The 19,649-nt window shown below is 52.0% G+C and overlaps 1 protein-coding gene across 1 annotated transcript in view; it reads left to right on the top strand.

Annotated features, from left to right (window-relative positions):
- Positions 1 to 6,699: 6,699 nt before the first annotated feature.
- TMC3 (transmembrane channel like 3) overlaps positions 6,700 to 19,649 on the top strand; it is a 29,945-nt gene continuing 16,995 nt past the window's right edge. Inside the window, exons 1-8 of the mRNA XM_042940841.1 lie at positions 6,700 to 6,870; positions 10,059 to 10,165; positions 11,146 to 11,244; positions 11,345 to 11,487; positions 12,705 to 12,852; positions 13,712 to 13,755; positions 17,015 to 17,162; positions 18,788 to 18,897. Coding sequence (XP_042796775.1) covers positions 6,753 to 6,870; positions 10,059 to 10,165; positions 11,146 to 11,244; positions 11,345 to 11,487; positions 12,705 to 12,852; positions 13,712 to 13,755; positions 17,015 to 17,162; positions 18,788 to 18,897 — 917 coding nt within the window. The 5' untranslated portion in view covers positions 6,700 to 6,752. The remainder of the gene's footprint in view (positions 6,871 to 10,058; positions 10,166 to 11,145; positions 11,245 to 11,344; positions 11,488 to 12,704; positions 12,853 to 13,711; positions 13,756 to 17,014; positions 17,163 to 18,787; positions 18,898 to 19,649) is intronic.

Genomic DNA, 19,649 nt, shown 5'->3' with positions numbered 1-19,649 from the left:
GGGCAGACTGAAGGTCGAGGGGCTCTGAAGAGGCACCGAGCACAGTCAAGGGGAGGGGGCTGGTCATGGATAACGAGGGTCTCATCAGCGCAGCGTCAGACGAGGTGGCCTCGAAGGTGACCTTCACCCCCAAGAGTCCTCGACTCCCGTCCGCCCCCTTAGCGCCAACGGGGATTGTCTAACCCCGCTGTTCCTTTAGGTGTGGGTTTGACCGTCCATCCAGGGGACTTCGGTCCACCGCAGGGATGAATCATGTAGGTGGAGACATCAGGTCAACCCACCACACCGGTCAGCGTGTGTCAGTAGTTTGTTTGCGGGAGCGAAGACGCAGCGGTAACCAGACACCCACGACCCCCTCCCTGAAGCGGGCTCTCCGAAACTAGGTCTGACCTTCGATTCCAGACGCGAAGGCTGCAGGAAGCGGCCGCCGAGGTTAAGTGAGGGGCCGAGGTGCTAGCACCCGCTGCCGGGACTTCCAACGCTCACGATTCCCAGACAACAACCGGAATCAGGGGAGGGCTTTAAGAAATTCAGTTGTAGGGCGCCCAGGGGGGTACAGCCCGTTAAGCGTCCAACTCTTGATCTCGGCTCAGGTCGTGATCCTGCGGTTCCTGAGTTCGAGCCCCATGCCGGGCTCTGAAATATTTGGTAAGGGAGCCCTCTGGTCGCTGGCAGCCAGGAAATGAACGGTTTGCGTATTTTCATAGCCGGCTCCCTGCCACAGTATCTTGTCCCTCACGTTTGGCCACCTGCTCCTGTCACGCTTTCACACGTTTCGCCACGATTCCAGCGGTGCCAAAATTGTGCTCACTGTCATCGCTCTCTTGTCTCAGGCGAGCGAAGGAGATTGTGCTGAAGTTCGAAGGGAGGCTGACCAGGACCCGAGGATACCAAGCGGCAGGTGCAGAGGTGAGAGCGTGTACGCATGGCGATCCCACCCCTCCCTGTGGCCTCGGGGCCAGGAAGGTGCGTGACATTGTGCTTGCCATTATGCATCGGCTGTGCGCATCAGTCGTTACAGCCGTAGAGCGATGCTGGTCCCTGGAGGGTCTGCATGTCCCAGAACTTGGACTTTAGTCCCTGGGGCCATCACTCACCATTTGTACATGACCCTGGGTAAACCTGACTCATCCCAGAAAGGCTATCTTCCCTCGAGAGAATGATCTAGCATTTTTCCTGACTTACTCCCTCCCATACGTGTAAGTTTTATTTCCAGCGTGTCTTGTAATGGGAACGTTATAGATCTATCCCAGTGCTTATTTGAGAACTCAGTGCTATGTTTTTTGTTTGTTATTTTTCCCATTCAGCCCCTTAAAGCTAAACTTTAGTATCTAATTGCAATGATCTGTTCAGAGAGACATTGCGATCATTCCCATAAATGTTCAGAAGCCAAAGGAAAAAAATCATCCTCTCATATAGTATCTTTTTCTAGAGCTCACGTTTCAGTCACTGAGTCTATAATTTTCACACACAGTAATCACAGCGTACAAACGTTTTTTCACTTAACCCCAACACACAAGGATTTTTCCGTGTTGCTCTGAACGTTTTACACATGTTGTCTCCCATGACAGACAAGTACATTAACTCAATTGGTTATTTGTCTGCTGTTAAATTAACTTAATTTGGTTTTTGTCTGCTGGTGTATATTTAAATTGCCTTTAATTTTTCATTATTATTAATAACCCTGCAAAGACTATCTTTGCACATAGTGCTTTTCCTACCCTTTAAAATTCCTTTCCTGGGATAAATGCCAGAACTATAATCGTTGTAGAAAAAGAAAATTTGTTTTTTGGCTCTTGATACGTATTTTTTTTTCCTGAAGTTTATTTATTTACTTTGAGAGAGAGAAAAAGAGTGTGTGAGCAGGGAAGGGGCAGAAAGAGAGAGGGAGAGAGTCCCAAGCAGGCTCCACACTGTCAGCACAGAGCCCCGTGCAGGGCTTGAACTCACAAACCGTGTGATCATGACCTGAGCTGAAATCAAGGGTTGGACACTTAACCCACTGAGCCACCCAGGTGCTTCGGCTCTTGATAAATATTAATAAATTATTTTCCAAAACCCTTGATAGTTCACCTTGCCATGCATGACAAGTTTTCCTGCCTTCATATTTTTGCCAATATTGGATATTGTTTTTTTTTAAGTTGGTTATATTTTAACAGATAAGAGCTGACAAATGCACTCTTTTCAGATTCTCTGAAACAAACCAACAAAATCCTTAATGAAGTTTAAATTAAAGCTGGTCATGGAGCACCTGGGTAGCTCCGTCGGTTGGGCGTCCAACTTTGGCTCGGGTTACGACCTCACAGTTGGTGGGTTCGAGCCCCGCGTCGGGCTCTGTGCCGACAGCTCGGAGCCTGGGACCCGCTTCGGATTCTGTGTCTCCCTCTCTCTCTGCCCCTCCCCTACTTGTGCTCTCTCTCTGTCTCTCAAAAATAAATAAATGTAAAAAAAATTTTTTTAATTAAAACTGGTCCTAAATTTTACTTGACTGAAAAATTAGATAAAGTCGCAAAGGGTCCTCAAAGCTCTGCCTTGGCTTTCTTCTTCCTTTGCACAGACTGTGCCTGAAAACTCTAATCTATTCCTAGGACGAAAATTACCCCTGAGTGCTTATGCCTGTCAGGCGATGATGGGACTCATGCAATAAATACATTTAACAAAATTATCTTTTTAATGCTAAGCATATGTGCTGCCCGGCTCCCTCATTTTCCCTAAACAGATGGCCTGCAATGCAGCGGGAAGTCTCTTGGAAAATACTAGAAGGTCCTATTCAGACAACCTGTAATATATATGAGTGAAAAGCACAGCAACTTTTAGTCACAGTGACATCAGTAAGGATTAAAGGTGTAATTCGACAAGGGGCTGACTTACTAGACTCAGGGTTTCCAGAATGAGAAGGGGAACCGGAATTCCCAGCCTCACCTAGAGACGGGCTGCCCAAAGGTGCTCGGTGGCACCTTTGTAGGAGCAACGGCCCCGCGGAAAGGGGTTCAATCCAGCTCAGTTTAATCCACGTGCCACGCTTTGTCCCAGGCCCTGGGGTCATGTCCCGACTGGGTCACTTCCGCCTTCTGGGGGGTGCAGTAAAGTGTCAAGGACAGGTCCCCCTTTCACGTGTCTTCTTCACGCTTTGGTTCCTCCCCTCCCTGTTCGGAACAACATTCCTCCACCTTTTTATGTGTATTTCTTTTTTTTATTTTGAGAGAGAGAGAGTGGGAGTGGGGGAGGGGCAGAGAGGGAGAAAGAATCCCAAAGTTGCCTCTGCACTGTCAGCACAGAGCTCAAGGTGGGGCTCGAACTCACAACCGTGAGATCATGACCTGAGCCGAAATCAAGAGTCGGCCGCTTAACCGACGGAGCCGCGCAGAAGCCCCTGTAATTTTTTACACTGGAAATTTTGACATGAGCCACTGAGGACCAGCACCCACTCCAGCTGCCGCGGAGAGAAAACAGAAGCCATCTAGCCCGCGGCCCATCTGTTTATAGTCCTTGGTTTGTCCGACGAAGATGCGACTGTTTTCCAAATAGTACGTTTTGTGTCACGGGCTACCCATTCTCCCGTGACTCCCGGCACTGAGATCCGGTCACCACTCCCAGGGGCTCCACTCTGTCCTGTTCTGGGAGTCCCGGCTGCAGAGCACAAGGCGTCCTGGGGGGCCCTCCCCGGCGTCCGGCCTGTGTCCTCGCCCCCCTGGGTCTCCACCTGAGCCTGCTTACAGGCAGTCCTCCTTCAGTGCCAGCAGGTGTCCCTGTTTCTTACAGAAGCAAGGTCTGAGTGGCTGGGGCCTCCGGGGACCCGAGAAGTCACTGCGGCAGGAGGGAGGACACCCGAGTCTTTCTGCCATCGTTTCCCTGCTCTGACTTTGGTTTTCACGTGTGATTCTCAAGATTCCTTCTGGTTCTAATATTCTACGTCCTTTGTTTTTCACGCAATACCCACAAGGGAGGTCATCCTTCCCTAGAGCCTGCATGGCATGATTTAGCACCTGCCTATGATGGTATATAGTCTGATTGGCCTCCTGGAAGGTCCTACTGCTTTCGCACACGTCCCCCTATAATCCACTCTCCTCCGTGCAGGAGCCCGGAAACAGTAAACTGTTTACTTAAACTGTTTAAACTGTTTAAACTGTTTCCTTACTTAAAACATAGATAGATAGATACATAGATAGATAGATAGATAGATAGATAGATAGATAGATAGATGATTGGTAGATAGAGAGATAGACGATATAGATAAATAGATGGGTGGATGGATGGACGAATGGAGATGATAGATAGATAGATAGATAGATGATAAACAGATGATAAATAGATAGATGGTTGATAGATAGATAATTGATAGATGATAGGTAGATAGATTGATAGATAGATAATAGATGATAGATAGATAAATAGATGGGTTGATGGATGGATGGATGATAGAGAGATAATAGATAGATAGATAGACAGACAGAGAGACAGATAGGCATTCATTACACTTAGAGTTAAATCTCACTCCTTCCCATGACCCAACTGATCTGGCCATTGCCTACCTGTTGGATCTACCCCACCTCCCCCCTTCCATCCTCTGCTGTAAAATGTCCAACACGTGCTAACTCGCGGATTGCATGCTGTCCTGCCCTCCTAGAGGGCTCCTCTACCGATTTCTTATTTTTTGAAGTATTGATTTCTTTTCACTCAAGTCTCAGCTCAAGTATGACCTCTGCAGATAGACCTTTCCTGACCCCCTTGTTTAAAAGAGCTCTCTCCTCCAGTCCTAATGGACCACGTCCCACGGTGGCCTTGACTCTTTCGTTGCCTTCCCTCTATCTGGATGCAAGCTCGACGCCAGCTGACGTCTTACATGTCTTGTCGACTTGCATCTGCTGTACTGGAAACACACACAGTGCTCAGGACATGCTCTGGATGAATGCATTTTTCATAAACTAGCATTCGTGTGGTTAGAACACACTTATTCCTGGTGAACTTACAAGACTTCCCAAAGAGGAAAGAATGAGCTTATTTGGTACGGAGTCTCACCAGACTCAGTAACCCAGGCCCACAATTAAGACCCATTTCTTCCAAGTCTGGCTCCTGGTTTTGCTTTGTTTTGTTTTTGCTCTGCTCTTAAAATCTCAAATCATTTCAGAGTTTCAGGCTTTCCATGGAGATTTGATGCAAATCATCAGAGAATCAGGTGTTTTTTTCCCATGCTTTATTGAATCTTGGTCATAACAAATCACATGTTTCAAGGAAGCTCCTTTAGAAGGCTAGCGCAGACCATTGTCACCAGAATGAGCGTTGAGGGTCTGGCGGCCTTGAAGCTGAGTTCGGGGCCCCTGACTTGTCACATGAGTACCAGAGGCGGGGGGGGGAGGAGGAGGTTTTGCATCTCCCACTTAGAAAAATTGCTCTGCGTTAGTCTGTTTCATGCACTAAAATTTCATGCGCTGAAATTCTCATTGGAAGAGTTAACTCCGAATACCACTGATCAAAGCCCACTTCTTGGACCGATGAGGACCTTGAAAGAAAACGCCTTTCCCAGGAGCGCGCGGTAGGGTAGCGGTTGAACTGGCGATAGCATCAGGTCTGAGGCCCTCCTCCAGGGCTGCTTACACCGCAGGACTTCACCGCGGGCCAGAGACTCAGATGCTTTCCAACACCAAACCCTCCCCCGAGGATGTGTGAGCACCCTGCCTCTGCCTGCTGCAGGGACAACAGAGCGAAAGCTTTGGTCTTCGCCTCCATGCCAAAGGACATAAGCCACGGGGAAAAAAAAAACAAAAACAGAAGGGCAGCACGAGGTAGGATGAGCTGAGCATGACGAGAATGTCGATGGCCGGGAAGTTTGCAGGGAGCAGGGTCTGCCTCTCTCCAGAGAGCCTGTGCGGAAGCATCACGGGCGTGGTTAGGTCTGAGCTGCGTCTTGGATCATGAACAGAAGACCAACAATTACAACGTCTGGTGAAACTCGAACAGATTTGCGTTTCGCGTGTCTGGCCTTGGCAGGCACAACCCGAACGGCACGATCGTGCGTTCAAGCATCAGGACCGTGCGCGGTCTCAGACTTCAGAATCCTGTAATTGCATTTGGAGCCCTTCTTTCCACGGTGATATCATTTGCTTCCAACACAAGCCCGGATTGTTTGTGTGTTAAAATGGGCAGCCTGCCAACATTGTGAGGGAGCGGCCGGAGTCCCAGCGCTCTGTGCTTTCTTCTCCTCAGAGGAAAGAGAGAGAGGAAAAAAAAAGAGAGAGAGAGAGAGAGCTTGAACTCTTGGCAGTTGCCTCTTAAACACACAAGACGAATTTGCAGATCTCCCCGCTGGCGGCCTCCGCCAGGAGAGAGGGCAGGAGACCAGCACAGGTGCGGGACGGGAGGCACACGGCAGGCAGGGCTCGTGCTCGGCGTATGTTCTAGACTCTCATCCCCCAAGCGGGGAATTGTGGTCACCGGGGCAGTTTGCTGGCCATGCGGACTCCTGGGCCCCAGCCCCAGAGTGGACATCACTCCTCAAGTGATTTCCACTGTTGTCAGTCCCCAGGGCGGGAACGGTAGGAATAAGGCAGCCTGTGACCCTGGACCATACGCACGTCGATACAGACGCCGCAGCTCAGGTCCCAAGCAGGTGTCGTCACCCCAACAAGAGCGGACAGGGGCTGCTCTGGTCCTAGTGTGGCCTCAAGTCCTATGACGTCATAATCACAGGCGTGTCTGGGAACCTCTCCTCCACCAGGGACCTTAGCGTCACGATGTCCCTGCCATCCTGACAAATGCGAAGCCCGCTAACCCTGCTCCCTCCTTTTCAGCTGTGGCGGAAATTTGCTCGCGGGGCCTGTAACTTCATGGTCACCTTCATCCCCTGGGAAATGAGGATAAAGAAAATCGAGAGTAAGTGTGGGCGCTCGGGGGGGTGGGGAGGGGCAGCGGGGAGGCCCTGCCAGCGGCCAGACGACAGCGTGGCCCGAGAAGGGGCTCCGTGTCCTGGGCCTCGCCCTGCGCGTGGTGAGGCGCCGGGCTGGACGCGGGACGGTGGAGACGGAAGGCATCTGTCCGCCGCTTCCCCGGACGACAGCTGTCCCACATTCGCTGCGGCTCACGGGTCGTTCGTGACTCGGACCCGACACAGACCCAGAAGGAGCAGGTGGAAAACTGCACAAGGTTGATGTGAGCATTTGCCAAACCAAAACTCAGAAATCTGCATTTTCTTAGGGGAGAGTGGCACCATTTAGAAAACATATTCTAAACTCGTTCACACAACACACACCCATAACACAGAGCACACAATGCCAGGAACAAGCTCAACAGCGGGTCCGAAATGAAGGAAGCTGTAAAACTGGGCCACCACATGTTTCAAGAGTCTTGTGAGAGGCACAGGTGACTTCACGTTTGGAAGATATGGACCTTCTTAACGTCACTTCACAGGTTTCCAGAAATTTCGGTAAAAACCTCAATGCGGTTTTTTAATTTTCTGTACTCAACAAGATGGTCGTGAAACGTAGGTGGAAGAAAACCACCCAGAAGACGCGTCGAAAAAAATTTTTTTTTGACAACGCACATGAGCTTGCGTAACCAAAGGGTTCAAGTACGATGAGGAACACTACCGCCCTTGACTCTGTAGCACAGCACTGCAGATACACTGGATTCTTACAGAGTTCTGTCAGACCCTCCACTTAAAGTCCCATTAGCTATTAAATATAAAATAGGGAAACCACGGAAGAATTAAGAGAGAGCGTGTGATCTCCGAACGGGTCAGGACAGAAGCCCGTCCAATCCCGAAGGCGAAGAAGGAAATCATCAAGGGAGAGAGGGCTGCATTTGGTCACCTATGAAGGCAACCTGCGTCCTTGAGACAGCAAAGCTGACAGTCAAAGGGAGAAAAGCCCATTTTCGGCATTTCAGTGGAATTGAGCACCGGCACACGCGACGGGCGGGACTGCCCACTGGGAAGGCGTCTCCGGGGGAAAGTTAAAATTTGTAGCAAAAACCTTCATGCTGTTTGTGCCCTTCGATAAAACTCCCCCATCCCTTAACGACAGAAGAAACGAGAGCCACGACAAAATCATCGCAGGCGGACGAGGTCGGTGCCCCACCCGGATTTCTCGACTTGGCTGGTCCGGCTTTTCCGGCAGCTCTGGGCGTGGATGCTGTGACTCACGGCTGCCCCTCCCCACCCCACCCCTCCACCCATCCCCCACCCCAGGTCTCCGGAGCGCCGCCCTGGGCCAACACTCTTCCAGATGCGGGGCACACGTCACCTGCCCCAGCCGAGGGCGCAGAGGCCGTGATGGACGAAGTCCAGCTCCTTGTGCCAAGTGGGGCCAACCCACCGTGTTGTGCAATCTGCCTTCCAGGATCCGCCGTGGCATCGGCGGGAGCCAGGCTCCAGCACCGTATCCTTGCTTGGCCCTTTCCCCTGACCTGCCCTGACCCCCACACTCCCTTTCTCCAGAGAGCACTTGCCCAGTGTGCCCCGACCTCGGACAGAAATGGTCCACGGCAGACTTATTCACCCCAGTGAATCCCCCACCAAGTGAAAAGTCAGAAACTTCCGAAATGGCCGGGAGTGGGGCGAGGTTAAGTAAACTACGGAAAATTCAGCTGATGAAGCAATGCAATTTATTTCATGGAAGAATTTTTTTTTTTTGCGTGAGAAAATGCTGATAATAATTAATAACTCAAGATGCATGTTGTAGACAGATGCGAATTTTATACAAAAAAAATCTGTACGTGGAGAATAATAATGAGGGGTCACACGAAAAGCTTGTTAGAAACTCTAATGGTAATTAAAAAAATTTTTTTAACGTTTATTTATTATTGGGAGACAGAGAGAGACAGAGCATGAGCCTGGGAGGGGCAGAGAGAGAGAGACACAGAATCTGAAGCGGGCCTCAGGATCCGACTGTCAGCACAGAGCCCGACGCGGGGCTCGAACTCACAAACCGCGAGATCATGACCTGAGCCGAAGTCGGATGCTTAATCGACTGAGCCACCCAGGCGCCCCAGAAACTCTAATAGTAATTTTAATTTAGTGTTCTAGAATAGGTAATGTTTTTTTTTTCTTTGTGATGTTTTGTGTTTTCCTATTTATTGTGACCAACATAAACTAAATTTGAAATACAGATTCAGGGGATTTTTTTTTTTAAGTATGGTACAAATCACACACTCCCTTATCTTCTTAATAGAAATTAGGTTTTGAATACGCTTTTTATTTAGAATAAAATATATAGGAAAGTTGTAAGGAGTTTCTATAATTGCTTTACCCAGTTTCCCCTAATGTTAACATCTAGCCGATTGCTATATATCTTGAAATTAAGACAAAAGAATTCTAAGAAAAATCCTGGGAATTCTCAAAACTATAACAAATATATATATATATATATATATATATATATATATATATATATATACCAAATTCTCAAAAGATGCTGATTCTTTTTTTAAAAGAGTTGGTTTTTTTTTATTTTATTTTTATAAGGAGAGCACATGAGCAGGGGAGAGGAACAGAGGGAGAGAGAGAATCCCACACAGGCTCCCAGTGCAAAGCCAGAGGCGAGACTCGATCTCACCACCCTGGGATTATGACCTGAGTAGAAGTCAAGAGTCAGACCCTCAACCGACTGAGCCACCCAGGCTCCCCTCAAAAGATGCTGATTCTTCTGAACACACATGAAATGTTGTAAATTTGACGAGTATTTGAGAAGTATTTTGACATAATGAATTTGAAGTATAATGACATAATGAATATGTCATTAGGGAAATTATGAAATTAGGGATTTTTTTTTGTGCTTATAACTGGAAATACTAGGGAACATCTTGACCCACGTAAGTGACTATTTTGGGGGAACACCCGAGTTGGCCTTCTTGGTCTGTGCCCCGATACACAAACAACTACAACACTGCTTACAGAGAACTTTGCACCGTGAGGGTTTTATATTGTTCATCCTGTTTATACTGTTTTTTGCTTTTTGGTTTTTGTGTGCGTGTGGGGTTTTTTGTTTGTTTGTCTTGGGTTTTTGGGTTTTTTTGGTTTTTTGGTTTTTTTCTTTAATCGTTCTTATTATCTTGTCTTTCTTTAGGTCATTTTGGATCTGGTGTTGCCTCCTACTTCATATTCTTGAGATGGTTATTTGGAATTAATATTGTGCTCACAATTATGACAGGTGCTTTTATCGTCATTCCGGAGGTAAGAACTAGTCCAGGAGAGATAAAAATGCCAGTCGTTAAAAACAAGAGATGTCAGAGCAGTTTCATAACACGACTCCCTTCATCATCCTTGTGTTCAAGCAAACTTTTTCTGTGGAGGGCCAGCTAGTAAATAGCTCAGGCTTTCCGGGGCCACGCGGCCCCTGTCACACCCCTTCTGTCTGCCACGCGGTGTGAAAGTGGCCACGGACGGCACATGAACAGTGTGGCTGTGTTCCAGTAGAATTCTATTGTTTTTTAATTTTTTTGATGTTTGCTTATTTTTGAGAGAGCGAGAGTGCGCAGGGGAGGGGCAGAGAGAGAGGGAGACACAGAATCCGAAGCAGGCTCCGGGCTTCGAGCTGTCAGCACAGAGCCCTGACGCGGGGCTTGAATCCATGAACCTCAAGATCACGACCTGAGCTGAAGTCGGACGCTCAACCGGCTGAACCACCCAGGCGCCCCCAGTCGAATTCTATTTATGGATACTGAAATTTGACTTTCAGATCATTCTTAAGCGTCACAATATATCATTCTTCTTTTAATTCTTTTCCAACCATTTAAAAATGCAAAAACGCTTCTTAGCTCTTAGGCTGTTCAAAAAGAGGTGACAGGCCAGATTTGGCATCTGGGCCAGTGTGCAGACGCTGGTAAAATAAAACCCACTTCTCAACTAACCTTTGTCCTCCCAGAGTAAATGGGGTTATTTTCCGTGCCATCAAAGAAACCCGGTGACCTCAAAAACCCATCTGTAGAAGCCCTGTCCAGCCCAGAGACAGAATACCCGGGCGGGCTGATCAAGCGAAGAGAAAATCTGCCCACCCAGGATTACCTCTCCATCAGTGAGAATCAAGCGGAAATCCAGCCCCTAGAGATCTCACACGTGCAACGCCTTCACAGGCCGTGGGGATCGGCCACCCCTTTGCTTCTGGTCCCCTCCCCTCACTGAGGATCCCATGACATCCTGTTCTCTCCCACCAGCTCATTGCGGGCCAGCCCTTCGGAAGCACGGACAGCAAGACGATCCCCAAGGAGAGTGTTACGTCTGCCGGAGACCTGGACACCGTCTGGTCCCTGGGGGTGAGGTGGAGGCTGGGTGGCACTCTCATCTTGAGGGAGGGCTGAACGGGGGCCACAGTTCTGGAGCCCGGAAGTGACACTGAGTGTTCTCTCTTCGCAGGGTTATCTACAGTACTCTGTCCTCTTCTACGGCTATTACGGCAGGGAGAGAAGGATCGGGAGAGGGGGCTACCGGCTGCCCCTGGCGTACTTCCTGGTGGGCATGGCTGTGTTTGCTTACAGCTTCATCATCCTCTTAAAAAAGTATGGCTGCTCAGTTTCTCCAAACACATGCCAAGAGTGATATGTGTGATCTCAAGCTGGTCAATATCATGCAAAGTTAAGGCAGAACTGTACCCACTTTGTAGGTGGGGGGACCAAAGCTAAAGAGACCAGCAGCTGTGTGCCAGGTTCCGGGCTGGGTCTGGAGAGACAAGAATCCCATAGACTTGCCAGTTAACGTAATTTCAGGCAATTTAGTAAGTGCGGTGACAGAGGTAGGAACAGGATGGTCTGAGTGACCAGAGCTTGCAGAAAGCCAAACATTCTCCGTCGGCCGCACGTCGGCCTGTGACCGAGCTACGAGTTCGGTAAGGGACAGGCTCGTCCGCGTCATGGTGCGGTTGGCACACCCGGTCCATCACTGAGAGGAGACACAGTGGGAGGAAGACAGTGGGAGGAAGTGGCTGGGGGTGAGGAGTCCCACACCGTCCCCACCGCGAGACCCACAGCCACTCACTTCCCCTCCCTGGGCCTCATTACTAAAATGGGCAGGTTGGCTCCCAAGACGGCCAGGTGCCCTGGCAGCCTTCCCACGCCCCGCTTCTGTATTGGGGCCAGACACAGCGGACTGACTGACGGGCTGGGAGTCCAGGGAGAACCTGGCCCCGCCCTGCGTGGCTCACCGGCTGCTTCTGTCAGCCTCGTGGGCACCATCACCATCAAAAAACAAAAGCCTAAGGAGGTGCACAGTGACCCAGGGGCCTCCACTTGGCAAGAAGCTTTCCAGCCTGGCTTCTGGGGGGGGTCCTCAAAACCCCCACCTGGAGGACAGGCCTTTTCCTCGATGTTACGATCTAAGAGACGGATGAGAGCAAACTCAGGAGCAAGGACTGTGGAGAGAGAACAGATAAAAGCTTATCGCCAGAGACAGTCTGAAGGCACAGGGACTTTGACCTTCAGTCTGAAGGAAGAGGGACGGCGGCTCCTGCCTTCAGAGGCATCCCAAAGGTGTCATGGGCAGGAAGCGCCTGACAGGCTCCCTTCAGTGGGCGGGAAGACGAAGTCAGCTCAAGGGAGAGTTTGATTTCACAGTCACACTGCCCGGCCCCGGGCACACATGCCTTCAGTGACCTCCCGGCCACCAGAGTGGCCAATGCCATTTGCACAAGAGGGGCGCCGGACCCACCGGTGCCCCCCAGGGGCGGCCGGGGCCCATCCGCCGCCGCCCTCACGTGCTCGTCCCGGCTCCTCTCTTGCAGGATGGCCAAGAACTCGCGCACGAGCCTCGCCAGAGCCTCCAATGAAAACTACACGTTCTGCTGGCGGGTGTTCTGTGCCTGGGATTACCTCATCGGAAACCCAGAGGCCGCCGAGAGCAAAACGGCCGCCATCGTAAACAGCATCAGGGTGAGTGGGGCGGTGCAGGGGGGGGCCGAGGGCGGTCAGGGGTCCTCCGACCTCGCCCGCAGCATTGACCGAGGAGGCCCAGGGCCTCCGCGAGAGTCCGAGTCCTCCTCAGCGAGGGGACCGGCCCCGTGCACCCACAATCCCACGGAATACAGAACGAGGCATTGAAAAACTCTTTATTTCAATTTTCTAAATTTCATCCCCCGAAAATTTCAGTTGGTGCATTGCTGGTAATTTGCATAAGGGATTGCCACCATATTGCAGGTAATTTGTGAGGGAAAAAATACACGCGTGTTGGCGATGTGAGCTTTAGTGGTAGCTCAGGAGAGGAAGCAGTTGGAAGCTCGCAGGGACTCGGGTCTACCGAGCAACCCGACGGCTCAATGCTGCCCCTTTCGGGAAACAGCATTAGATCATTTCATTTATTAAATAACATGCTCTGCCCCCTCGTCTCCCCAAGCCCCCATCTGCATTTCTTTTAATTTAATTATTTTTTAATGTTTATTCATTTTTGAGAGAGAGAGAGACAGCATGCAAGCAGGAGAGGGGCAGAGAGAGGGGAGACACAGAATCCGATGCAGGCTCCAGGCTCCGAGCTGTGAGCGCAGAGCCCGATGCGGGGCTCGAACTCATGAACAGCGAGGTCCAGACCTGAGCCAAAGTTGGGCAATTAACCAACCGAGCCACCCAGGCGCCCCTCCATTTTTATCTACTTATTATTATACAAAGCACTGATGTCAACAACGTCTCACAGATTGGTTCCAAATACTGACTCATCATTTCTTATCATGAAATAATTCTAAAGACTTATGATGAATGGTAACGCTAAGCTTCTAACTGAATGTGTCTTTCCTTAAAGGAGGCCATCCTGGAAGAACAGGAGAAGGAGAAAAGTAAAAACCTGTATGTATGGAGACTCCCCATGCTTCATTCATTGAAATGCTACTTTAATTTGGCACAAAAATGATCCAACTATCTATATCTTATTTTCACACGTCGTCAGGTGGCTCTTCTTCGTTTTTAAAAATATTTTTAAGTTTATTTATTTGTTTTGAGATAGAGAGAGAGAGAGAGAGAGAGAGCAGGTGAGGACCAAAGAGAGAAGGGAGAGAGAATCCCAAGCAGGTTCCCTACGGTCAGCATGGAGCCCGATGCAGGGCTCGAACTCACAAACTGCAAGGTCATAGGTTGAGCTGAAACCAAGAATTGGACATTTGACTGACTGAGCAATCCAGACGCCCCTCTTCTTCCTTCTTAAAATCCGTCTTTCTAGTAATGTGACACGTGGGAAGCCTGTAATCTAATCGGTCAGTAGCAGTAGTCAAGAGTGGCTCCTTCCTCCTTAGATCAGGCCACAGGGTGAGAGTTCTTTTACTCAGATAATAAAGGAGGTATTTTTAGCACCAATTTCTAGTTTGCTAAATTAAGCAAAGAGTACTTTATTCTTTTTAATGGTTATTTATTTTTGAGAGAAAGAAAGAGATAGAGCGTGAGCAGGGGAGGGGCAGAGAGAGAGGGAGACAGAACGGGAAGCGGGCTCCAGGCTCCGAGCTGTCAGCACAGAGCCCGACGCGGGGCCCGAACCCACAAACCGCGAGATCACGACCTGAGCGGAAGTCGGACACCCAACCTACTGCGCCACCCAGGTCCCCGAGCAAAGACTACTTTATTTAGCAACAAATCCCGGAAGTCACAAGACGACCAATTCTTGTCGACAAGCCTTCCAAGGTGATGGCTCAGATCTGAACTTCTCTGGGATTTGAGGGCTGTCTGGGTGAGGTGAGGCCCTTTAGCCAGAGAGTTGACCCGGAAGGGCCAATCCCCCAAGGGACAGTGACCTGTCCTCATGGGACAACTCTCTGCCATCCTCCCTGGGTCTTGAGCCCCTGGATTCGTTTCCGTGATGCAGAAAGCCTGTCGGAGCCATGCCGTGGACGTGGGGAGGTGCGCAAGCCCACGCAAGTCCCTGAGGAAGCAGGTGGGAAGGATTCCCCACAGGGAGGCGGGGGAGGGGCGCCTACTCTCCCTTCGTCCTTAGCTCCCACGACCCGGGACGGTCCCCTGGCCCTTCCGGGCCTCCACTTCCTCCCCTGTGAAAGGAGAATGGGGCTCCATAGAAGCTTCTCAGAGGGCAGAGAGCACCCACCCATCACAGTCACCCCCCGGGCACAAAACATGCCAACCACTTTGGCGCCCACCCCGATTCCCTGAGTTAGAACATCTGGACGTGGGCCACCACGATCCACATTCTTAGCAGGTGATTTTGCTGTCCCCCCACATTTAAAAACTGCAGCGTCTGGCTGCAAGATAACGCATGACCCGTCGTGATAAGCAAATACGTCAGCAGCAAGAATAGCCTGTTCCCCAAGTCTCGTCCACAAGCGAATCCTGAATCTCCCCGCGGCTGCCAAAGCCTGGGGAGAATAGGCCCGCGATAGGCCTTCTGGGATATCCAGGATATTATCACAGGACGAGGAAGGATTGGGTAGAGACGGGGGAAATTAACCCTTGACTGGCGACCCCAGCCTGTGCCCATCACGTGCACTGTTGGGCGCAGTCAGCACGGGGACCGACAGGTTGCCCCCCACCCCCACCCAATGACCATAGCGTGGCCTGGGCGCCCTGGTTGGCCCCCACCAAGGACGGCAGCATGGTCTGGGCACAGGAGCAGGTGAGAAAGCACAGGACGCTATGAATGGACCTCACCCTCTCTCAGATCTTCCATCGGCAGTGCTCTGACTCTTCATCTAAAGTTCTGCACAGAAAGACAAGGTGACGTTCATCAGATCATTTGGGGATGAGCTTCCCCCTTGTACAGACGATGAAGGGCCGCCACTGATGTGGAGGGGGGTGTCGCGACCAGCCCGAGGTCACCCGGAGGGTGGAATTACGCTTTACAGAGAGGCTGGTACACCTCTTCTGTGCCCTTCACGTCCTCCTTGGCCACGCCCCTTCCTCTGGCACCTGCTGCGGGGCAGGGCCGTGGGGGCACCACAGCTGCGTGCAAACGGCCCCTTGCACCCCTCACCCCTCACCGGTACCCGCTGCTCAGTGCCCCCCCATGGCCCCTCTGAGGCTGCAGTGTGGGGCACCCACCGAACCCCGGCCAGCGTGCGTGCACGGGAATCTGACAGGCTAGGGGCAACGCCGGTGGTTCACTCTCGGGGAGCCACCCTTGACCAGCAGGGAGGAAAGCGATGACAGAGGCTTCCCTACTTCTCGCCGGGCAGACCGTTCTGAGACACAGCCCGCACGCCCCTCAGAAGGCCCTGCCGTTGCCGCGTGCTGTGGCCAAGTCCGTCACGTACCCTGCCCTGACTGCTCTTTTTCCCGTCTCCCCCATAGACCTCCTGGGATCACATCCCGAGTAAAGTACTTGCAAACAGGCCTTTGCCTGATGCTCTGTTTGCAGGGAAACCCAGGCTGAGTCTGGCCCCAAAGTTGGAAGAAGACACCTTAAAAATAAGCCAGTTGGTTGGGGCGCCTCGGGGGCTCAGTCGGTCGAGCGTCCGACTTCGGCTCAGGTCACGATCTCACGGTTCGTGGGTTCGAGCCCCGCGTCGGGCTCTGTGCTGACAGCTCGGAGCCTGGAGCCTGCTTCGGATTCTGTGTCTTCCTTTCTCTCCCTCTTCCCCTCTCATGCTCGGTCTCTCTCTCTCTGTCTCAAAAACAAATAAACACTAAAAAAAAAATTTTTTTTAATAAAAAGATAAGAAATATATATATATATAAGCAGTTGGAATCAGTGAGTTTGCCCCCAGAGTTAGAAAGGAAAGAGCAAACCCCTGTTCCATTCCTCGTTCATCATCTAGAAAAGAGCTAGGATGTGTTTATACGCGCTGGGCCCGTTCCAGGAGCTGAGAATACCACGGCGAGGAAGAGTAAACCATTTCAGAGCGTATGTTCTCGAGGGAAAGACAGCTGATCACCTACCGCATGGACCTGTGCACAGGATCAGATTCGCAAGACTTGTTTCGAGTTCCCCTGAGGGCAGTTGGGTGGGCTTAGAAGTCCTTGTTGATCCCTTAGGAGAGGAGGAGTTTGGGGGTGGGTAGGGGGAGCACCGACGCTTCAGGGCAGAGGGTTCACACGACACGAGGTGGGTCCCGTCGTTCACGCGGCGCCCGGAGCGCAGCCCAGCGCAGCCCGCCTCTCCCCGCAGGGCAGTGACCGTGTGCCTGAGGGTTGTTGCCAACATCCTGGTGCTTCTGTCGCTCGCCGGGAGCATCTACCTCATCTACTTCGTGGTGGACAGGTCCCAGAAGCTGGAGCAGTCGAAGAAGGAGCTGACGCTCTGGGAGAAGAACGAGGTAGTCACCGCCTTCCCCGCACGCGCCCTCCAGGAGAGACGCGAGAGCAGCGCGCCCTCCCCTTCCCGGCTGTTCCTTAGGCAGGCGGGCTGGAAATATCCCCCCGGACAACCTAGTCCCCCTGTCCGAGAGCACCGACCGCACGGGCTCTGAGCCACAGGGGCCACACCAAGACCTGGAGGGATGGTTTGGTTGGTCGCTGTCGGGAACGGTTCCGATTCAACGTCACCTTCCGGCGTTCGTTTCCTTCTTCGCCTTTGGGTGTCGCGGACTGTGGTTTGCTGCTCTCTCATGGTGGTTCTTCACACACACACGTTTCCAGACACGGACATCCCCTGCAGACTCGCTTTAATGACCAAATCGCAGTCGTGGCACCTGTCATAGCTGACCACACGCCAGCTCTTAAACACTTAGGTTGTTTCTCTATGTCTTTTTTTTTTAAACATTTATTTATTTTTGAAAAAGAGAGAGAGAGAGAGCACAATTAAACATTTATTTATTTTTGAAAGAGAGAGAGAGAGAGAGAGAGAGCACAAGCAGGGGAGGGGCACAGAGAGAGGGAGACACAGAATCCGAAGCAGGCTCCAGGCGCTGAGCTGTCAGCACGGAGCCCGACGCGGGGCTCGAACCCACCAACCGTGAGATCATGACCTGAGCGGAAGTCGGCCGCTTAATGGATGGACCGGCCAGGCGCCCCCTCCGTATTTCTAAATTAACAGGGATTTCTAAATCCCAAGCCAGGCTTGTTTGCTAAAAGGTCTCTTCTCTTGGTTGATGTGAATATTCCCATGACGGAAGCGGCCGAGAGAAACGTTACGACCACTCTGCTAATTCTTAGTATCTGTTGTAAGGCCGCTGCCTCCAAAGCCCCGTTGGCTTTTCCCGCCAAGGTCTAAAAGGCAGATGCAGAGACCGTCCCGCCGACTGCTGTTGTAGAAACGAGCGTCATCCTTGGAATTTACGGAGCAAAGTGCGTAGGGGAGAGGCCGTTCTCAGGTTTTCCTCAAGCGACCCTCGTTGTTCAGAACCTGAGACGGCATCAGGTCAGGTTTTCTCAGGCCTCTTATTTCATGCCAGGTAAGTGGGTTACGTGTGTTTGCAGAGAGACCAGGTTTTTAAAGGCATATTCAGATACGGCATCTTTCCTTAGCTCACACCGCCCGGGTACCAGCTAAACGTCCTTCTTTCGTCGTCAGAAAGGCAGACAGACGGGACCCAGGCGTGACCCTCAAGATATTTACTCTACCGTGTGCAGAAAGCGTATCCGATCACCTGTCGGCACCCCCTTTCCTGTGTGTAATAGTTGGGTCGCCTCCACCCGCCACCCAAGTGACCAGCAGGGCAATTGGGAGACGTGGCGGGACTGCTCACAAATCCCCGGTGGCAAACGTCAACATCTCGGATTAAAGCCGGCTCCTAAAAGGAGTAAAGCCCGTGACAGGGTGGCCGGGGCCTCTCCGAAACATCGAATCGGCAGGGATCTGGGGGAGGGTTTCCGCGTGGGAGCCGCACAGCCCTCCGGGTGCCCACCGACCGCACGGGAGGCCAGGAGGACCGTGGGAGGCACACGAGTCCGGGCGGGGGGGGTACTGGGGACTCACGGCCGGCTCACGCTCTCTCGGCAGGTGAGTGTGGTCGTCTCCCTGGTCACCATGCTGGCGCCATCAGCCTTCGACCTCATCGCCGCCCTGGAGATGTACCACCCGCGGACCACGCTGCGTTTTCAGCTGGCAAGGTACGGGAGCCCCGTGGGAAATGCCACGCGGGGGGCACCCGTGTGCCCCGCACACGGGGGACCCGCGTCCCTCAAGAGCCCAGCTTGTTCGCTGCCCTTAAAGCTTAGCACAGAACTTCCCCGGGGGTGCCTCTCAAGGAAAGCAGGATGCGCAGGAGAGAAAGGGGGAAGGAGGAGGAAAAGGAGGCCGGGAGAGAGGGGTGGACAGGGCGGTGCGAGGCTGGTGGCTGGACGCGACGGCTGGGGGTGCTGGAGGCCCGAGGCGTGGCAGCTGCTGGGTCTGACGGGGTGTCCTGGGACCGCCCATGGGGGCAGGGCACCCACATCCGTTTCTAGTGCTGGCTTCACCCCGTCTCCCTGAAAACTCCACTGCCCCCAGAGGGCGGTCCCCTCGTCCATGCGGTAGACCAGGAGCGGGGACTGTTGGCCGAGCGGGGCCGGGGAGGCGCCACACATCCCCGCCTCACATCTGCCTCTGCATCTCTTGTGCCGCTCGGTGACATTCTGCAGAACCAGTCGCCCGCCAGCTTCGGGCTAGGTTGCTCTCGTTCAGGAGTGGGAAACATCCCGAAAGACAGAGGGTGAACGGTTTGGGTCCTGTGGGATAGGTCTCTGTGGCTTCTGCTCAGCCCCGAGGTTGTTACATCAGGACAGTGGCCAGGGGCAATTTGCAAAGGAGCAGGTGGGTGTGGCCGTGTCCCTCACAACTTTACTGACAACAATAGGTGAGGCTAGGATTTGGCCTGAGGGCT

This window comes from Panthera leo, chromosome B3 (assembly GCF_018350215.1).
Source record: "Panthera leo isolate Ple1 chromosome B3, P.leo_Ple1_pat1.1, whole genome shotgun sequence".
Classification (NCBI taxonomy): Eukaryota; Metazoa; Chordata; class Mammalia; order Carnivora; family Felidae; genus Panthera; species Panthera leo.
The sequence above is the reverse complement of the archived record's forward strand: the minus strand, read 5'-3'. Positions and strand labels throughout refer to the sequence as shown.